This window comes from Eptesicus fuscus, chromosome 12, assembly GCF_027574615.1.
Source record: "Eptesicus fuscus isolate TK198812 chromosome 12, DD_ASM_mEF_20220401, whole genome shotgun sequence".
Classification (NCBI taxonomy): Eukaryota; Metazoa; Chordata; class Mammalia; order Chiroptera; family Vespertilionidae; genus Eptesicus; species Eptesicus fuscus.
In genome coordinates, this window is record NC_072484.1 from 68,033,274 (window position 1) to 68,053,250 (window position 19,977).

Consider the following 19,977-nt stretch of genomic DNA (forward strand, 5'->3'; position numbering starts at 1 on the left):
AATATTCCAAGAAAAATAAATAATTCAAAAAGAGCCTGTGACTATATCACCAAAGTCTTTTGCCTCTTGTCAGTGAAACGAATAGGGTACATACACAGCATACTTAAATGTAAATCCAAATAAAACATTTTTTCTACTTTCTACCTCTCTGCTCTGTTCTTTGTGATCCGGAGGTTACAGGTTACAAGAATTAGTATCTACATATACTAGTGTAAAAGGCTAATATGCTAAGTGTCTGACCATCTGACCAGTCACTATGACATGCACTGACCACCAGGGGGCAGACACTCAATGCAGGAGCTGCTGTGAGGCGCACTGGCCATTTACAGAGAAATGGCACTGCAGACCTGGCGCCCACAAAACAACACTCAGCTTCCCATAAGTGGGACACAGGCCCTGCCACCACCCTGGAGCAACACCCCACCAAATCACAGCCAACGCTGCCAAGACCCTATGGTGCAAAATGCAGCCCACAGCCCAGCCCAGCCCGGAAACAGTGGCTATGGGCACCAGGTAATGATATCACGTAGCAACGCCCAGCTTCCTCTCCCTAGTGACTAGCCTCCTTGCAGTTTCTTCAGCCCAGGAACACAACTTGCTTGATAGCCAGGTGGAAACATTTTACACTGTAACCAAATGTCTGTGAAGCATTTTCCCATGCCTCATCTCATTTGATCCTCACAGAAATCCTGGAGTAGGTAGATAGGAGACTCGGTGGAATCCTTTTTCATTAGCTGGAAAAACAGAGATTTAGAAAGCTTAGAAACTTGACCAGACTGAAAAGAAGAAATGGTGGATCTTGAAAATGGCTTCAGGTTTTCTTAATGCACAGAATATAGTCAACCACTGCTACAGTTAAATATTTTACCCTTTGTTCTCCCTGCGTGATCTACAATAATAATCTTTGTGTTGATATTTACTGCTGACAATTACCTGAAAGAGAAGCTGGGGTGCTTCACTGGGCTGGAAAAAAGTTTAGCTAAATCAGAAAGCAGGTCTAATTAAGCAAGTTTATTCTATACTAGTAGCCCATTTGCAGGAAGAATCCTGCAAGTGGCCGCTGCCGCAGCCGTTGCAGCAGCCGCGCCTGCACCCGCGCACCGCTGCAGCCCGCCCCGCTCCGCCCTGCTCTCTCCCGCTCCGCCCTGCCCGGGCTTTCCCTCTGGCAGCCACCTTGCTTTCCACTTCTCCTCCCTCTTCCTTCTAAGTTGTCTTCAGTCTTCACTCCTCCCTCCCTCAGCCTATGCAAAGTAACCACCATCTTTGTTGGGTAATTTGCATACTCGCCCTGATTGCTGGTGGGCATGGCTTGGGCGTAGCGAAGGTGCAGTCAATTTGCATATTACTGTTTTATTAGGTAGGATATATAAAAGGCTAAGTTGACTTGAGCGTACACAATACATATACAGCTCTCGCTGGCGATCTGTCATTGTTGATCATGAATTTGGTTGGCACTTCTATTATAGAGAAAGGGGAATAGCGATTAGAATACTTCTAATTAATTTCCTTTCAATGTGCACAAAATAGTGCACCGAGCCACTAGTGTATACACACACACACACACACACACACACACACACACACACTGACTTCTAAGGTGTTTTGGTTTTCTTTTAGTTTCATGCAAAACTAAATCAAAGTATTTTAGGGTTTATACGATCTATTTTCACAAAGAAGGAAGGCTCCCAGAAAATTAGAAGAATGGCGGAGCCCTTTGGGGTGGGGAGACTGGCTGGGGACGCTGTTACTAAGCAACCCCTAGCCTCTCAACTGCCCTCAGAGCTGAGGAAATCCTTGTCCCAACTCAGCCCTACCGTAAACCTGCGCGCTTTTGCGACATTGCCGGGCCTGTCGCTGCGTGCGCGCCCTCTGCCCCCACTCTCCGCCCCAACCGCCATTGCCTCGTGCCCGCGCCGGTCGGTTGGTGGCGCCTTTGTCCTACGGCGGGCAGGTGGGCTGAGGCCGAGGCGGCGGCGGCGGCGGGCCTGAGGCGAAGGAGCATCGGGGAGCCCGCCGTGCTGGTAGCGGTGAGTGCCGGGAAGCGGTGGCCGTCCGCCGAGGCATGGGACTGACGGGCAGGCAGTTGAGGTGGACCCGGGCCGGATGGGTAGGCTGAGCCTGGAGGGCCTGCTTGACGCGCCACGGCGGCCGCGGCTCCCTCTGGGTGCGCGCGGGGCTGCGCATGCCCGGTGCGGGGCGCGGCCTCCTCTGGGCGCTCGTGCGGCCCAGGCCCGGCCATTCCGGGAGGCCGGTGGTGGGCTCAGGTCCCGCGGCGCCGCACTGCAGCCGCCTGTCTGCGCGCGAATCGCCGACAATAGCCCCAAGGCTTCTCTGTAGGATAGGGATGCACATCTCGCCCTGCTTCTCTAAATGGTGAAATCGCTCGCCTGCGGGTCATCGGCGAGACGGTGGCGCAGTCGGGATTCGAACCCGGGCCGAGCCTGGCCGCCTCACCCGGCGTTCTCCGTGGCGCACAGCGCCGTGCGGCGCACCCAGCGGTGTCCGGGATCGCCGCAGCCTCGCGGCCCCTTGACAGCATCCTCGAGGCGTCTCCTTGTCATGTGACAGCCTATCTGTTTTATAACGCGGACCCGGGGCCCAGAGAACCGGGAAAGAAACTATGCCGAGGTTACCCCGGAATTAGCGACAGAGCCAGCACCCCAACCGGCTGGCTCTCCTGTCTCGTGACCGATAGCACTTTCGACACCGGGACAACCCGCCAGGGCCTTTTTTTTTTTAGGACGGCGTTCCCCAAATTCCAGTCTCTCGCGTTGCACCTTTATGTCCGGGGACCATCTGTACTGCTATTTATTTTGCCAAATGTTAATTTTTTCCCTTTAAACTGACTCTTCCCCCCCCCCCCCTTTCTTACATATATTTGTTCAGGTTGGAAACGTATGTCACAACCGTATAATGGAAGTCAGTTATCTTTCTAATGCTCAAAAAATAAATAAATAAATAAATACCTATCCATTAAAATAAACAGTGCGTCCTTGTTCCTGCCGAAATTATTCTGCACTCCACGCTTTGGGAAACGCTGCCCTTAGGAGTATGGGGTTAATTCTGGCCTTTACTCTGTGCACAGAATTTTTCCCTGAGGCATAACAGATTCTGTGAAATGCCCCCCAGGATTTTGGGGGATGGTAATTAATATTATAAACGTTCTGGTTGTAAAGTGTTTTTATTATTGGCTTAAAAATGACAGGAGGGATGCAGGAACTCTCCGCTCAAGTGCATCCGGTGTGCCTTCTCAGTTTTCTTGTGTTGTGGTGTGGTGGTCACCTGGCGGTTCATAAAAAGATGTTTCTGCAGGCGTTAATGGAGCAGTTTGGGGTTTTGACAACTCAAGATTTAATGTTGTTTTTTTTTAATTAATCAGTCTGGGTGTGAAAACTAACTTTCAATCGTGACTTTTTTAAACCAGTAAAGCCCAAACATTGCATTGTGGGTATTGGAGATGACTTGACTGTGTGCTAAGATCAGATTCTTCCTTCACCCTGGTTTCTTTGCCTTTCTTTTAGCTCCAGATATTCTTTGAAACCTCTGACAAAAATCTTTTAACCTGAAACATAGAAACAGTGATTCCTGATAGAATGTGCTGGAGAAACCACACTGCAAGGCCCAGTGGAAGGAATTTTTCTGGGTGCAGGTTACCCGATGTCCCATGCCTGTCAACACCACACATTTAAAGGAGGCGTTGACAAATTAACAAGCTAACAGTCTGTTCTATTTGTAGTCTGTTCATAACCTCTGTTTTTGTGTGTGAGCAAGCACATTCACTTTAATTTATTAAAAGGTTACTCTGAAAAGTCAGCTAAGGCTACTCAAAGATTTTTTCCTCTGGCTGTGTAAAAAAAAAAATCCATATTTCTTGGGATAACTTTGGTATGAGCACAATGTAGAAATTACATAAGGCTAAGGTCATTTTCTTCACATTTCTAAGCAGCAGTTCTGTGTAGAGAAGAAATGATATTTTTTTTTTACATGAGTCAGTTTCAGAACTTCAGCAAATGGAGCCTCATCTACCTGTGTTCAAAAGCCTAAACATCTTTTGGAAAGGCTTTAGAAGTCTGATGAGAAAGTGCCTATGGTTTCATTTTAAATAACCATTGCAAGCATTCCATGTCTGTGGCCTGCAGATGGCAGTACCTTTGTATGGCTTGTTACTACTGTGAGAATTACTAAAATTTAGTTGTGCTTTTAAGAATGGAAAACCTTTGGAGGAAGTATATTTAATATTTTAATCCCTTCAGCAATTTTTGTTTTTGACTTCCAGGAAGAATGAAATGTCTATTTCTAAACTCATATTACTCTTAATGATAATGATAACATAGCTAGCAGTGCATATGGTTTATGAAGCAGGTTTACAAATACCAATTCATTTGCTCCTGTCAATCATCTTGTGAGATAGGTAGGCTGGTATTGTATCTTTTTTGCATATGAGGAAATAATGTCTCAGAGAGGTTAGATTTCTTGCTCAAATCACATATTGAAGATAAAAGATTTCATGATCAAGCAAAATTGGGACATGTTGAGGTAAAGTGGTGTCCTTACTCCAGAACTTCTCAGGGGCTTTTAACATGTTAAACATATGCAACGTAGATGTCCAAGAGAGAAAAATACCATGATGCCTTTCTCTCACTATACCCCCAGGAACATCTTGAAGTACCAATATTTCCCAAAACTTACTCTTTCTGCTACACTTTACTTCCTCTATATACCTATGGTTTACTAATGATTACTGTGTGTCTTTGAGACAAGTGTTTTTAAAATTCAGTTAGCAAAAAAAAAAAAAAAAGTTCAGTTAACTTTTTTGTGCCAAAAGATTTGCCTTGTGAACAGAATACATGTTTTGTCTAAACTATTCAGCTTATGCAGAGTTAAAGAAAGTCAAGAAATTAGGAGAGTAGTACCAATAGAAAGTTACCCTCTGTGTTCGTTTCATTAATGAGAGACAAAAAGGATGAGAGTAAGGCCACTGTCTGAAGCAGCAGCACATTAGGGAAATATGAAGTACACTGACAGCTAAATATATAATTCCAGCATGCCTGCTGCTTTTTAAATGGTGGTTTTATTACCACCAGATATGAATACTCATAAGGATGGTCATTTTCATTCTTCATCCTATCACAAAAAAAATAAACATAATAGTCAACTGGACTGATTACTTTTATGATAAGAAAGTAATTCCCCTCAAAGAATTAGAACTTTTTCAATCCTTAAGACTCTTTTTTTCTTTTATTTCATGTTCAAAACAACATTATTGTTGACCTTTATAAAGAACAACAGCTTTAGGCAAGGATCAGGGCAACTGAAGTTGCATTGGAGAGCAGAGTGTGACACTAACTTTATGAAATATCTTGTGTGATCCCCTGGTTGTCATCTGGAATGACTGAGTTACTGAAGATTTGGTTGATCCTGCAGCAAATGGATGAGCTTTGGAAAACTTTAAATTATAATTAATTTGGTTTTGCCCTGGCCAGTGTGGCCCAGTTGGATGAGGGTTATTCCATGCACCAAACGGTCCCCGGTTCGATTCCTGGTCAGGGTACATGCCTGGGCTGTGGGCTTGATCCCAGTAGTGGGTGTGCAGGAGGCAGCCCATTGATGTTTCTCCCTCTCTCTGAGATCAATTAAACATAATAAGTAATTTGGTTTTAAGTGAGTATACTTAATTTTGTAATTGGATCAGAAATGATACAAGAAGTTTATTTTAAGGATTATAGACGTGTAACTGAACCTTTTGCAGTCTTTGGGAAACTTACATTAGGACATCATCAGTCACTTGAACAGCTCAATGGAAATACAGATCCTTAGATACAGCTCCCAACCCCTTACTGATCTCTGGAGGTGAGGCTAAGGAATCTGTCTTTCAAAACCCAGCGCTGTGATTTTTTTTTTTTTTTTATGTACATTAAAGTTTGAGAACCCCTGATTTAGGACTTTAGAAAATTAGTTTTCACTGGTTTGTGGTTGGATTCACATTAATAGATTTGTTTTAAACAAGACCTTAATTTAACTATAAAAATGTTTTGGCTTCATAATTTGAGCTAGAGGTAATAAGAATAGTTAGGATTTCTGTTGGTCTTTAATATTTTTAATACTTTCCATTTAGTAGGATGCTTTCACCTTCTTGAGAACAAAGAAAGCTGACCTACCAAGAGTCCATGGATGTAAAATTGTATATGTGGCCATTTTTCTCTTTTTGCAGAGAGTTGCATTTAGATATAACAAAATGCCTCAGAAGTAGATGTTGTAGCCCCTGCCAGCAAAACAATACTGACAACTCTAGTTTGCCCATTATTAGCCAAAGAAGTGTATAACCTGCTATCAAAAAGTGACAAGGTCAGTGTCTAATATTTTTTTCTGCCATTTTATAGCTAGGTAATTGGGAAAAGAAGCTTAAATTTTTGGGCTACCTTTTAAATTGTCAAATATAATTGAAGAGAAGTTGCGGGGGCATGGGGGGGGGGTGGAGGAGACAACTGACCTTAGAATTGGACATTATTGTTACCTTCAGCACTGTGGAAGCTTGGGCTCATGATTCCATTTCCTTTGGAAGTAGCTGTGTGATTATGCCTTCTGTGCTGTTTGCAGGGATTAAACTTTTACAGATGTTAGCCATTGTCATATTTTTTGTAACAGATTATGAGTTACTCCTCCTTGAACATAGGAGAGATTTGTGAATGGAGGACCTAAGTATATTATGTTATTGGTATAGTAATATGCACTAAAGGGATAAATAGATAATAGAGTAGTAGTTTCCAAATACCTGCCAAGAATCATCTGAGAAACTTGTTAGAATACAGATTTTTAGGCTTCATTGTCAGATTCTAAAAGTTTGAGATGGGGTCTGAGAATCTGTTTTTTAATCCCTTACCAGGTAGTGCTGATACATCTTCATTAAAGAAATGTAGAGAATGAAGAGAATCTCTCTATAAATAAAAGGCTAATATGCAAAGTGTTCCCTCGGGAGTTTGATGGGGAGACCAGTTCGATCGAGCGCTATAATGTGTGCTGACCACCAGAGGCGGCACAGAATGAAGGAAGGCCCCAGCTGGCAGCTGGAAGGCCCCAATCGGCCCTGATTGCCAGCCAGGACTAGGGACCCTACCCGTGCACAAATTTCGTGCACCTGGCCTCTGGGGGAGTTGTCTAATGAGTATAGAGTGTTTTAGTTTTGCAAGATGAAAAGTTCTGGAGATCTGTTGCACAACAGTGTGAATATACTTAACCCTACTGAACTGTATGTTTAAAAATGGTTGGGCCAGTGTGGCTCAGTGGTTGTGCATCAGCCCATGAACCAAGAGGTCACGGTTCGATTCCAGTTCAGGTTTATTCCGGTTCGATTTTATTCCGGTTCGATTCCCGGTAAGGGCATATGCCTGGGTTGTGGGCTTGATCCCCAGTAGGGGATGTGCAGAGGCAGCCAATCGATGATTCTCTCTTATCATTGATTTTCTATCTCTCTGTCTCTGTCTCCCTCTCCCTCTCTCTGAAATCAATAAAAACATATTAATAAAGCAGAGCATATATCCCTGATAGTTACAATATAGCTCATTATAATATCCCTGATGTTACAATATAACATCAAAGTCATTTTCATAAATATAGTTTGAGAAGTCAGTATGGTTTTTCAAGTGGCATTTTTCATTTAGTAGTATCTGGTTTTCAACTAAGCCTTTTAGGGAGTTTTATTTAATTTGTAGTTACTTATTGAAATTGCATACGTTTCTGGATTCATTCAACAGCCAATAGTGGTACTGTCACTAAGTGCTGTGATTGTGATTCATACTGCACGTGTTCAGAATAGTTTACATTGCATTGGTGTGGAGTATAACAGTTGGTTTTAAGGTTTTAAAAAAAGTTATTTTATGATGGCGCAATTAAAAAATAGAGCAAAGCAATTCTTGGTGCTGTGAATGAAATGTGTATTTATTTATAACATCCAAGGACCATTGTGTGAACCTTGTCTGGCATATTAGTCTAAAATAAAATTGTAGATTAGGCATTGTGTCTTCCTTTGGGAGTTCTTTATCCCAGTCTTTTGTGCCTTAAAACAACTCTGCCATTTCCTGTATAACACCATGTTTTCTAAATTATTCTCTGGGATTTTTTTTCTTTTATGTAAATCCCTTTAGTTGGTACTGTTTTTCTTATCTAAAAGTCCTTATTTGAAAAGTGTTTTTAACTGTTTTCAGAAGACCACTTGGAAATTATAGATATTCTGGCCAAGGTTAAGCACCTTATGGTAGTGGTGATTTTGAATGGCATCCACATTGCTGATATAACTAACAAAGTATAGAAGTAGCAACCACGCTGAGGTGGAAGAGACACTAAGTCTGACTCTTGGTCTTAAGAGTATGTGGCTGGGATAAAATATGGCAGGAGGAGAGAAAAAAAGCACTATTCTCTTTTTTTGTGAGAAGAAGGATCATTCTACCTATCCTTAGAGCATCCCACATTGCCACTAACTTCTTGATCAAATTCTCTCCAATTATGGCTCCCCATCTAATGTTCAGAAAGAAAGGTCTCTTCTCCTTTACATTATTTCTTGTGTGTGTGTGTGTGTGTGTGTAGCATATATATATACTAGAAGCCTGGTGCACGAAATTCATGCATTCGGGGGGGGGGGGGAGGGGTCCCTTAGCCTGGCCTGCACCCTATCGCAGTCCAGGAGCTCTCAGCAGTCAGACATCCTTAGTGTTGCCGTGGCGCTCAACAGCCATGAGCCCAGCTCAGGGCTTCTGGCTGAGCAGCACTCCCCCCTGTGGGAGTGCACTGACCGCCAGGGGGCAGCTCCTGCGTTGAGCGTCTGCCCCCGGTGGTCAGTTCGCAGCATAGCAACCGGTTGTTCTGCTGTTCGGTCTATTTGCATATTAGCCTTTTATTATATAGGATATCTTAGTATATATCTATAAGAATTTAGGGGAAAAATAATCTTATTCAAGAATTAACACAAAAGTTCTCTTTACCAGTTCCAATATTTGCATTTCCAAAGAGAAAACTTGTTGAAATGAACTTCCAACTTCCAATGGATGGGTTTTCAAATTGTGTGACAAAAATTAGGATGGAGCACCTGACCGACATGGCTCAGTGGTTGAGTGTAGACCTAATGAATTAGGAGGTCTCGGTTTGATTCCTGGTCTGGCACATGCCTGGGTTGCAGGCTCAATCCCCAGTAGGATCAATGATTCTCTCTCATTGTTGATGTTTTTCTCTCTCTCTCTCCCCCTCTCCCTTCCTGTCTGAAATCAATAAAAAAATATTTTTTAAAAATTAGGATGGGCAAGGTATTTTTTCTTGACTCTAAATCTTTACTATACTGTGATCAGCTCCCTGAAGTTATTTATACCTTTGATTGTTTCTCTTATTATTCCTGTATTATTGAACTAACAGGTTTCCCAAAAGTTCTGTGTGCGCATATGTTAGGATTTTTTATGTGTGGGGATTGGTGGTTGTTGACAGTTTTTGCTTTCCTAATTCTCACTGAAAATTTCCACAACCCTATCCTAACCTGAGTAATCCTCTTGTATGGCAATGAGATTATAAAAAATTTCCAGGTCTCATTTTATCCGTATCTCACCCAAGATGGAACTTTAAGGAACTCTTAAATAGGGGTGAATAAACAAACACTTGGCACACCATACTAAGATTTTACTAACTCCTAAACTTTAAAAAATGGTCTAAGAGAGCTCTTCTGGCAGAAGAAACATAAGCCACACCATCCAAGTAGAACTGCTCTGGACTACTCACTGAAAATAGTTATAGGAGGCACATTACAATTAAATGGTTTAAAGATAGAATCTTGAATTTTAAAATAATATTGCAAATAATTTTCCCAACTTCAAAGTAAAATACTTACCTCCTTCATTCTAACTGGAACCAGTTTTGCCCCAAAGGTATATAATGCATGACTACTCTTATCTCCCCAGTCTTATGTGTAGGCACTCACAGAACTAGATATAATTATACAGTGTAATAATCCTTTTCATATGATGAGGGCAAATTATAACACAGCATTAATAGAAACTTACCAACTAAAGTAATACCACATGTTCTATATTCTCTCCTAAATGTTAGTTAGGTCAAGTCAGAGTTTAGATGAGTATTCTTTATTCACAAGACTATTTAATAATGTTTGGAACTCTGCTAGAAAATATGGTACTTATTTAAAAGAGATTTTTACACCAGCACTACTACCCCAGTGTATTCTCAAACCCCAGTGTATTCCAGAGATACTTTGAAAACTACTTAAATAATCAAAGACATCACATTTCTCTGAATCACAGTCACCCTATATTAGAAAGCAGTACAAAGTAAATGAGCGCACTAGGTCAGTAGGCCCTTCTAAACCTGAATTGATATTCTTCACAATTATATATAAAAGAATTAGGTATTTTCTATAAGAACTGTCATTTGTAATTCAGATGTTAGTGAACCTGTAAATTGTGAAAGTGCCACGTGCAGTACCAAGCCATGGTTAGATATTACTGGCATGTCCTACATAGAAAATATTTTCTGATTTTTTAAAAATAGAGGGATTATAGCTTGTGTCTGCATAATTGAAAACATAAGAGGCAATTTAGAATATGCTTCTCTGGCTATTTAGATTTATGTTACCTTCAGTTTTGTTCAAAGCCATTTTCTTCTAGGCATAGTGGAAAGAGAATTCTGATTTAAAATGGAATTGAAGATTGTTCTCACTAGAATAGGAACTCAGAAGTCAATATAGCAGGATAAAGTCTGCACCAGCCCTCTTAAGTTTGTTTGTTGTGTTTTATTATTGTGGTCTTTCATGTGATAGGACTCTGGTTGGAATTTTGAAAATACATAATTACTATTTTTAAGCACTCTATGTGAGTGCTTAATAGCATCTAATGTCATTAAATATAATATCAGTTGCTTAATATGAAACAAGGGCAACAAAACTCTACACTGCAGCAGGAAGCAGTTTTATTTCTCAACTAAAGTATGAAGTTTTTAATGCATTTATATATATATTTAAGTTATATAAAATTGTCAGGTTATCTTTTGGGTATACGGTACGTTGGTACGTTTCTTTAGAAATTTCATGAGTTCTTATTTGTACATGGTGTTTTACTTTTTACTTCAATTTTCACAAAGCTAGTTTGTTTTGTTTTTAGCAACCAGGCTTTAACTGCACAAACTGGCTTTTCTATAAGTTTATCTAATTCTCTCCCCATCCTATATGTATATGTCAGGTTTCTCTAATGAAAACTTCTTATGAGGAGTGTTTTATTACCTAACGCTTCTATACCAAATGCCAGTTCTTACTCTCAGGTACTTATCTATGAGGGTCATAGATATGAACATGTCAGATACTTTGTTTAGAAAAAAATTAATCCATTTCTTTCCCACATCTCATTCTGGAAGAGTCTATCCAATGGACTACAGCACAAGGCATGCTAAAAGAAGGCCCCACTTCATGGAATATTGGAAGTTTCAAGACAATGGAGTTCAGCTCGTACTTCTTTGTAACATAAAATGGGATTATTTGCCTTTACTCTTTTTGTTTTGTTTTGTTAACACTCTCCTTATTTTTCTCCCACCCTTTTCCCCTCAAAAAACAATCTTCCCCTTTGGAGGTGGGGGATGGGGGAGTGTTAGGTTTAGGACTTGCAAAGTGTTAAAACGTTGACGTAATCAGCTTTACACAAATTGTGTGTTAGTAGAAAACTGAGGACATTCCTTACCAAACCATGACAATGTACTGCCATAACTTAATAAAAACTGCCCAAGTGACAGTGTGTCTTCTGAATGGATTTTCTTACACCATCTGGTTGTCATTGTTGTTCTTTTGTTATTGCTTTCATTTGAAATATGCTGATGATCTTGTTTTTATTCCGTAGCATTGAACAGATGGGTTGATTATTCTTTTCAGATATTAATAAGGCAGCGGAAAGAAGAAATATGAATACGGCTCCATCAAGACCCAGCCCCACACGAAGGTAAAGTACCCTGAAGCAGTGAGTTACCTTGGGAGAGTTGGGCTCTGGGGAGTTAAGCCCAACTTCGTACATCAAGGGTCTTTTCTTCCCCCCAACAAATCAGAAACACTCAAGCCAATAATAAGAACATGAACCATGTGTGAAGGGCCTTGCTGCTTTTTTAAACATGCATCAGGAGATACCGAGGAAGCTTTGTGTTTTCGGTGGCAAACCCAGCAAGTTCAGCTTGCAACATGAGTTGCAGGCGATTGGAAGAGGATAAACCTCTGTTTGTCCCCAGCTCACGTGTCAGTGGGAGCCTCCACAGCAGGAGTGCCCCAGGGTCGTTGGTGTGTGCCATGCTGCTGCAGCGGGCAGCAGAGATTCGACACTTCATTCCAAATGGCTGCCAGTCCAGATGTTAACCCAGGTTTATGGAAAGTGCTGCTTGAGAGATTGCTGCTGTACCTGTGCTGCAGATCACCCGTTTGCTCACATGCTTGGGTTACCCACTGAGGAGAAATAAAAAGGCATAAACACGCCTCCTCTCAAAAGTCTCCCTTTTTCTTAGCCTTCCTGGAAATAAAAGGCATTTTTCCCAAACTAGTCTTTCTTCCAGCATATACAAAAGAGATAGTCCTGATGTGTACCCTGGAGATAGGCATTAAATTGGCCTCTTCTGGCAAAGAAGAGCCTTATTAATGTTACCATTTACACCAAGATGAGTATATTGTGTCCAAAAGTGTCACCCTGCAAGCGGATGATATCTGGTGTCTCTTCATGGCTCAAGTGGATACTTAGTGTGGATTTTGCCTTTGTCCCTAAGTAAAAATGCCAACTTTCTACTGTAAACTACATATCAAAACTACATGCCACAGTAAACTCTATTTCCTACAATGAATTGAACACTGCTGAGTACGAATGAATGCTAGTCTGTACTGGTAGCTCCACAGGTCACCTGGGAATATACCCAACTGAGCATTTACATATAACATACAGCTATCCTGTTTTGGGACAAAACATTTTTTACCTACTTACAGGAAAGAATGGCTGCTGTATGTTTGGTGTATATGCCCCCACTTGGATATGAAGGGTGGGTATTTTCTAAGCTACCAGGAATAGATTGCACATGTCTGCTACAGAGTTTAACAGACCCACGGTTAATGCTGCCAATTTCATTTGGATTCTTCGAGCACTTTGCCAGGCAGAGGAGTTGAATCTGATACCACAACTACCGCTGTCAGGTGGATGCCCTGGTCTCACTGCAGAAGTGAGAATATACATTGGTATTCTATCTGTACTAACACTATAAGGAGTACCTGCAGCTTATAGGTAAATACTTTGTTGATTGATTTTGTGAGTATCCAAAAAAACATAAATGAATCCTGCAGAACTTCCACAGTTCCATATAATTGCTTCCATTATGCTGCATCTAACCGTGCTTCAGATTTGGGGCAGTTCCATCTGTGTTGCATCTCATTGCCCCAATAAACATGGAATACTGATGGCTAAGAACTTGCATCTATCTAATGGTTAGAATTATGGGACTCCCATTGGAAGCCGTGGTTGCCAAATGGCTTGAAAGAAGACCTAGTGTGTATCTATTTTCAAGGAGCTCTAATGTGTGTGTTGCTGAAATAGGTAGCTTACAGGAAGGTGTGTGGAATTGGCAAATATAAGGACAGTGACTCCTCTAGTAAAGTCTTCCCCCACTCTGTTGTCCCCATGATGCTTATGATTTCTGGATAATATCTGTGTTTCTGCAGACAAAAAAGGTGGGGGGAGGCAAACAGAGTGTAGCTTCTGTTTGTGCTATGAATTAAAAATATTTTATGTCATATTAATGATACTTAGTCAAATGCTTTAAACATTATCAGTTGATTGTAGCTTTCAACAAACATTGTCAATGTTGGGGAAATAACCAACTCCACTGTTTGGAATCCAATATAGCCATTGCCAGTACATTAAATTTAAAAAATTAATTTTATACCAAGCTAAAATGTAATTCCATAATTTCATCTTTATTAGAAGAAATAGCTTTATGCCTTTTTAAAAAACTATTCCCCCCTAAAAAAAAAAAAAAAGCCAAAAAAACAACAGCATACAGGCAACATTGCAAGGGGCCTTTTAAAATGTTGTTCTTACCGGATATATAAATATATGTCCCTTTTATATACCTTTTAAAATATCACCTTCCTCAGAAATAAATTTTAAAATTAGGTTGTTTAGATATGGTTGGGGCCGTGGCTTCCTCCTTTATTTATAATCAATAGAAGGGACAGCTAGGCTAATTTAAATTTCAGTAAGACAGTCTTCCCCTTGGTGATATGCCCCTAACTGGGTTCCACGGCATGTTATTTAACATGCTAAAGTTTCATACAATCATGTTTAATAAGGTTCAGGGAAGAGGGATGTTCACATTTAGTAAAACCTATTCTGAGCCCCATCTAAAACCTGAGCAAAGAGTCCCAGTTTTTTACCTTTAAAAATAAGAATTTTAAAACCCTAAAACCAAACGAATTGTAGACATTGTATTTAAAATAAAACATTAACACTTTAATCATTGCTTTGATCATGTCATGCATTATCTCTTAAGATATATCAATAGGGCAGAAATAAAATGCAATAAGTAGGCAAGATGGGTGAGTGGTTAGCCTAAAAGGGGCTGATCATTTCTCTGAGGGTGAACACTTGATATCACATCACCCTTTAGGTACATGCCTGTAGTCAAAGCCTTGAATTACAAATGTACCCCTGTGTTTACAATAACCATACTGCCTTCATTTGACAACCCTGATTTTTTTATGTGCCCCCAGCCATGAGGAATGCATTGTTCATGGGGGGTGCGGGGGAGAATCACTGTACCTATGACAAATATTTTCCTTAAGTTGTTCATGTGTTCAGTGCTGCTACTTTTAAATTGTTTAAGCATGCTGGCAAGACCTTTGTAACACTTTGTTTTGCTGGACTTTAACCTTGAGTGTCAAAACGCCTAGGTATCTTTGGGAATTTTCACAGGATTATCACCTCTACAAATGTCTCTGCAAGGCACAGTTCTGCTGGCATTGCTCTCGGTTCAGTAATGTGCCTCCCTAATGATTCCAACTGTCAGTATGTAATTCTGACAATATTTGCCCAGCCAAGCACAGTACTTTGCATCGGAAATCCCTGCTCTGGATCAAGTTTCAGCCTGAATTCTCATCATTTAACCCTTGGACCACTTCATTTGACTTCTTTATGAGTATATTACATAGTTACCATGCAAGTTGCCTGGCATTAGGCCTTCTTCAAAAACTGGACCATGATTCTAGTTGTGCCTCAGATGTTCTCTCAATTTCCATCTGAAGCTCAACACCTTGATAATCCAGGTCTTGAAACATACCCCTACGCAGATGTGGCTTCCAAGTGAGACTCTCTAGTTCCTTATACTTCCCATATGACCTGAAGAAAAGCAAATAGAATTAATTCATCTACATCAAAAGTTCTGCAGAGAGTTTTCCTCATATTTTTAAGGATTTTTAGGCCTGATGCCTCTTCAGTGAAAGTCATCAAGGACTCGGTTCATCCAAAATAACCTAGCTGTAGACAAGTTTCTTATATGGCCTAAGATGGTTTCTACCTATCCACAATGTTAATTCCTTTGATAACTGCTTGCTCCTTGGATGTGAGACAGCCCTAGCTTAAGGTGGGCCTCACGATTAAAGATTCCAGGCTGCGATTAACCCTGTACTAACACTTAAGAAGAACCTTCAGTTCTCAGCAAGTGCCATCTCTACCATCAGAAAAGTCCTATTTGTGCTGGAGAAAATCATCAGAGTACTTCCTAGGGAGACAAATGGGCACTTACAAAATTTGAATCTGGATGGTATATCTCCTTGTGCGCCATATTTTACGTGCACCTAATGGCAACATTCTGCTCAAGTCCTTTGTCTTCATTTCTGACAGCATGGAACCATTGTCGTGGGGGATCAACATCACATAACAGCCAGGCATTTAGATAACTATATTTGTGGACAGTATCTGTGACAGAACAGAAGTATGAAGAATTGGTGAAGGATTTTTTTTCACGAGGGGAAAAAGGCTGGACCTCCCAAGGAAAATATTACAGTAACAAAAAGATGTTGGCAAAGAAAAGGACAAAGGCCTTCCTCCCTGACCTGTACACCAAGGCCAAAGCAAAACATCCTGAGCTTGAGGTTTCAGCCTCTGGCTGAAGACAAGTTCAAAGTCCCTCACAGTCTTCAAGATGATCAGCTATCAGTTCTTACTCTGTAGACTCAAATGAACAGTAGGCGACACCACCCCTTCAGTGCCCAGGAAGAAAAGCAATTCTTCCAGAAGCACATCACTTGCCATCTGAGCCATGCATGGTTTTTCCCTTCACCCACTCCTCCCTTACCTCTCAACTGTTTCCAAATGATGGCTATATTTCTCTTGAGACAAAGAGCATTTGGCTACCAGTATTTTCCCCCTGCTGAATAGATGAGGAATATTTAACAGAATTTTAGTAGTGTTTATCACCTGCCTTCAGTTGTGGACTCAAATTTATTTAACCACTTTCTAGTTTCATTTTAGCCTCTACTGACCTGGTACCTGAGGGTACACTGCATTTGATCTCCATTTAAACACCTCTCTTATGGTGGGAAGATATTTTGAATCTTATTATTCTCCAGAAACTTGCTTCTAACCCACTGGCTATCTGAGGTCAAGCATCTCATTCTGCAGGCTTTCTGCTTGCGGCACTCTGAATCCTGCACACTCTACCACCCTTTTGATAGCTGGTCTTGTTTTGAGAAAGATGTTGGGGCCAGCAGCTGGAGTCCTGGAAGCCCTCTTGTCCTGGGGAAGTTCTTTGGGTCCTGAAGTGACCCTAAAGGGGTTTTTGTTTTTGTCTTCAGAGGAACAGCAGTCTGTCATACTGCTCATCTTTTGAGAAAGGAAAAAAGCCTGGCCTTTTTATTTTAGAGAATTACTATCTTCTCTATCCCTACTTCCACCACTTTGGTTCTTTTCCCCCTTGTGAATGAATATCATCCTTCTACATTTTTATACAGAAAGCAATTGAGGGGGAATTAGTAGTTGTGTTGCACATGAAGTTCAAATTCATTGAGGGGAGGGGAAGTGCTTGCCTTCTCAAACTGGAAGGGTGAACCCAGGCTTTGGGAATTTAGGATTATGGTCAACCTCCAGGGATGGACTCTGACAGGTAAGTAAGTATTTCAGTGGGTTCAAAAGAATGAGAACCAAATATGGCATTTATTATTATCCTAAGGCCGCGAATAACATGCTGTTCCACCAGCCCAAACGCTTGTGTGTGGTCTGTGGTCTGTCAAGCTCATGATCTCTCTCAGTCCTGATTGCCAAGAACACTTGAAATCTGATTCCACCTCTAATGACTACTTCTAACTGCTCCCCAAGGCAGCTTTATCTAGCGATCATTAATCCAAAAATACTTTACAGTTGTCCTTTCCCATTGGATTCTGGGTGTTTGCCCACATTATACACTATATCAGATGTTACACATATTAGGAGGATTATATGACATAAGGAAAATTGAAGTAAGAATATTGGTTAGTCTCTATTCTAAGAGGGGGGAAAATGTTTAGCTGTCATTTAAATTCCCTGGTCTCCCATATGTTCCCACAAATTAGGGGTTCTTGTGAGCCTTAAAACATATGACAAGGATTTTTCATGGAAGCAAAGTTGTCATTTAAATTGTTTTTGCTATGTCCTGTCGATGAAGTGAAATTGGGGTTTTCTACCAAGCTGATGGCATCATGATGAATGCTTAATATGTGTAATCATGATAGATGACAAAGGTATCAACAAAACATGGCTCCTGCTCTTGAGAGGCTTATAGTTCAGTTGAACAATTCATTAAACATTTCCTAAACTTGGTGCCGTGTCCTAGAGATACAAAGCCTTCTACTGTTTAGTAGGGAGGCCCTGTAAACAAATAATGACAGAATCTTGTGATAAATGCAATAATAGAAATATGTCCTAGAGCAAGACTCATTCAACGTGTTTGTGGATCATCTGCATTGCAGATATAGTGACATTTATAGTGGAGAGTTTCTGATAGCCCTTGCCCTCATGGACTTGCAGTCTAGGAGAGTGGACAGACAAGTAAAAAAGTGCTGTGAGAAGATGTGGCCAGGATTTAGGGGAAGAAGATAAACTTTTAAACTAACAAAATGAGGGAATAATATATTTATGCTGAGCCCTAACCGGTTTGGCTCAGTGGATAGAGCGTCGGCCTGCAGACTTAAGGGTCCCAGGTTCGATTCCGGCCAAGGGCACATGCCCAGGTTGCGGGCTCAATTCCCCACCAGTAGGGGGCATGCAGGAGGCAGCCAATCAATGATTCTCTCATCATTGATGTTTCTATCTCTCTCTCTCTCCCTTTCTAAAATCAATAAAAAATACATTTAAAAATATATATATATTTATGCTGAGACCTAGAAAATGAGTATGCATTTGTGTCTGCTGCTCTAGTAAAGGCATCAGGAAAAACATTGGCAAGTCATAGCTGAAAGGCCAGCATGGCAAGAAAGTGGTAAACTAGGGAGAGGATGAGATGAAGTTGGGGAAGACGGGAGCCAAGACCACTCAGGATCTTATTAGCACTAGAGATTTTGGATTAAATTCTAAATACTGTGGGAAACCAGTAAAGGATTTTACATATTTAAAAGATCACTAGAGTAATGTGGAAAAGGACTAGAATAGAGAGTTAAGAGTAGACATGGGGAAACTACTTTAGAAGGCCTTTACTGTGGTTTTAGGGAGATGATTATGGGTTGACCTTCAGTGATGCCATTGGGAGTAAAGAAATGTGGACAGAATTTCAGAGAAAGGATGAATGAAATTTGGAAATGTGATTCGAAGAGTGGATGACAACCAGTTTCCTGGCTTGAGTAACTGAGTAGGTGGGTGTAGCATTTATTGAGATAGGACTAGAGAAGCATATTTGTTGGGGAAGATCGAGTTCAGGGCAGGTTTTATGGAGGAGGTAGTACTTAATGTGGGCCAAACAAAAAGACATTGTTGTAAAAAGGTAAATACCAGCCCTAGCTGGTTTTGCTCAGTGGATAGAGCATCGGCCTTCGGACTGAAGAGCTCCAGGTCAAGGGCACATGCCCAGGTTGCAGGCTCGATCCCCAGTAGGGAGTGTGCAGGAGGCAGCCAATCAGTGATTCTCTCTCATCATTGATGTTTCTATCTCTCCCTCTCCCTCTCCCTCTCCCTTCCTTCCTCTCTCAAATCAATAAAATACATATATATATGAAAAAAAAGGTAAATACCAGATCAAGATGGGTAATAGAAATAGTAAGTGCTCTAAGAGTTGAGCAGGAGATGATCAGCAATTTCTAGGGAGATTAATCTGAGAAGATTTCTTCAAAGACATGAGACATGAATTTGCCTGAGGATTGGGTGATACTTGGATTAGTGCAGGAAAAATATCCCAGATTGAAATGCCAAAGAACGGAAATACTGTGGCAGATGTCGTGTAAGTTAAATCTTAAGAACAGCTTAAGTAAAACTGAGGAAGTTGGGTTGGGAAATAGAGGAAAGGTAGCAGTTGGAAGGGGCCAGATTTGTTAGGGAGGGGACCCAGAAGGGCAGTAGTGAAGCTGCGATTGGAACAGGTTGTAATTTGGGTAGTTAATCCGGTTTTTATGTGTTGAGTGAATTGAAGTCTGGAAGGTTGGTTTTCATTTTGTTTTGTTTTTAGAAACTTACTGGTGCCAGCATACGGGTTTGGATTGAATTCATAAATCCAGTGAAGAGGGAAAACAAACAGGATTGAAGTGACTTAATGGAGATAGGAAAGGAAGAATCAAAGTTAACTTTCAAGAACTTAGACCTTGATAACTGGGAAGATTATTTTTTTAAATATATTTTATTGATTATTTTTACAGAGAGGAAGGTAGAAGGATAGAGGGTTAGAAACATCGATGAGAGAGAAACATCGATCAGCTGTCTTCTGCACACCTCCTACTGGGGATGTGCTCGCAACCAAGGTACA

General features: G+C 40.9%; 1 protein-coding gene across 3 annotated transcripts in view; it reads left to right on the plus strand.

The window, feature by feature from the left end:
* Positions 1–1,968: 1,968 nt before the first annotated feature.
* Positions 1,969–19,977, plus strand: part of NCOA5 (nuclear receptor coactivator 5) — a 30,559-nt gene continuing 12,550 nt past the window's right edge. For 2 of the 3 annotated variants that reach the window (XM_008158975.3, XM_028137928.2), the window contains exons 1-2: positions 1,969–2,027; positions 11,906–11,972. In XM_008158975.3, coding sequence (XP_008157197.1) covers positions 11,935–11,972 — 38 coding nt within the window. In that variant the 5' untranslated portion in view covers positions 1,969–2,027; positions 11,906–11,934. Of the gene's footprint in view, positions 2,028–6,211; positions 6,346–11,905; positions 11,973–19,977 lie in introns of all 3 variants that reach the window. The other variant, XM_054723647.1, reaches the window with a different exon arrangement.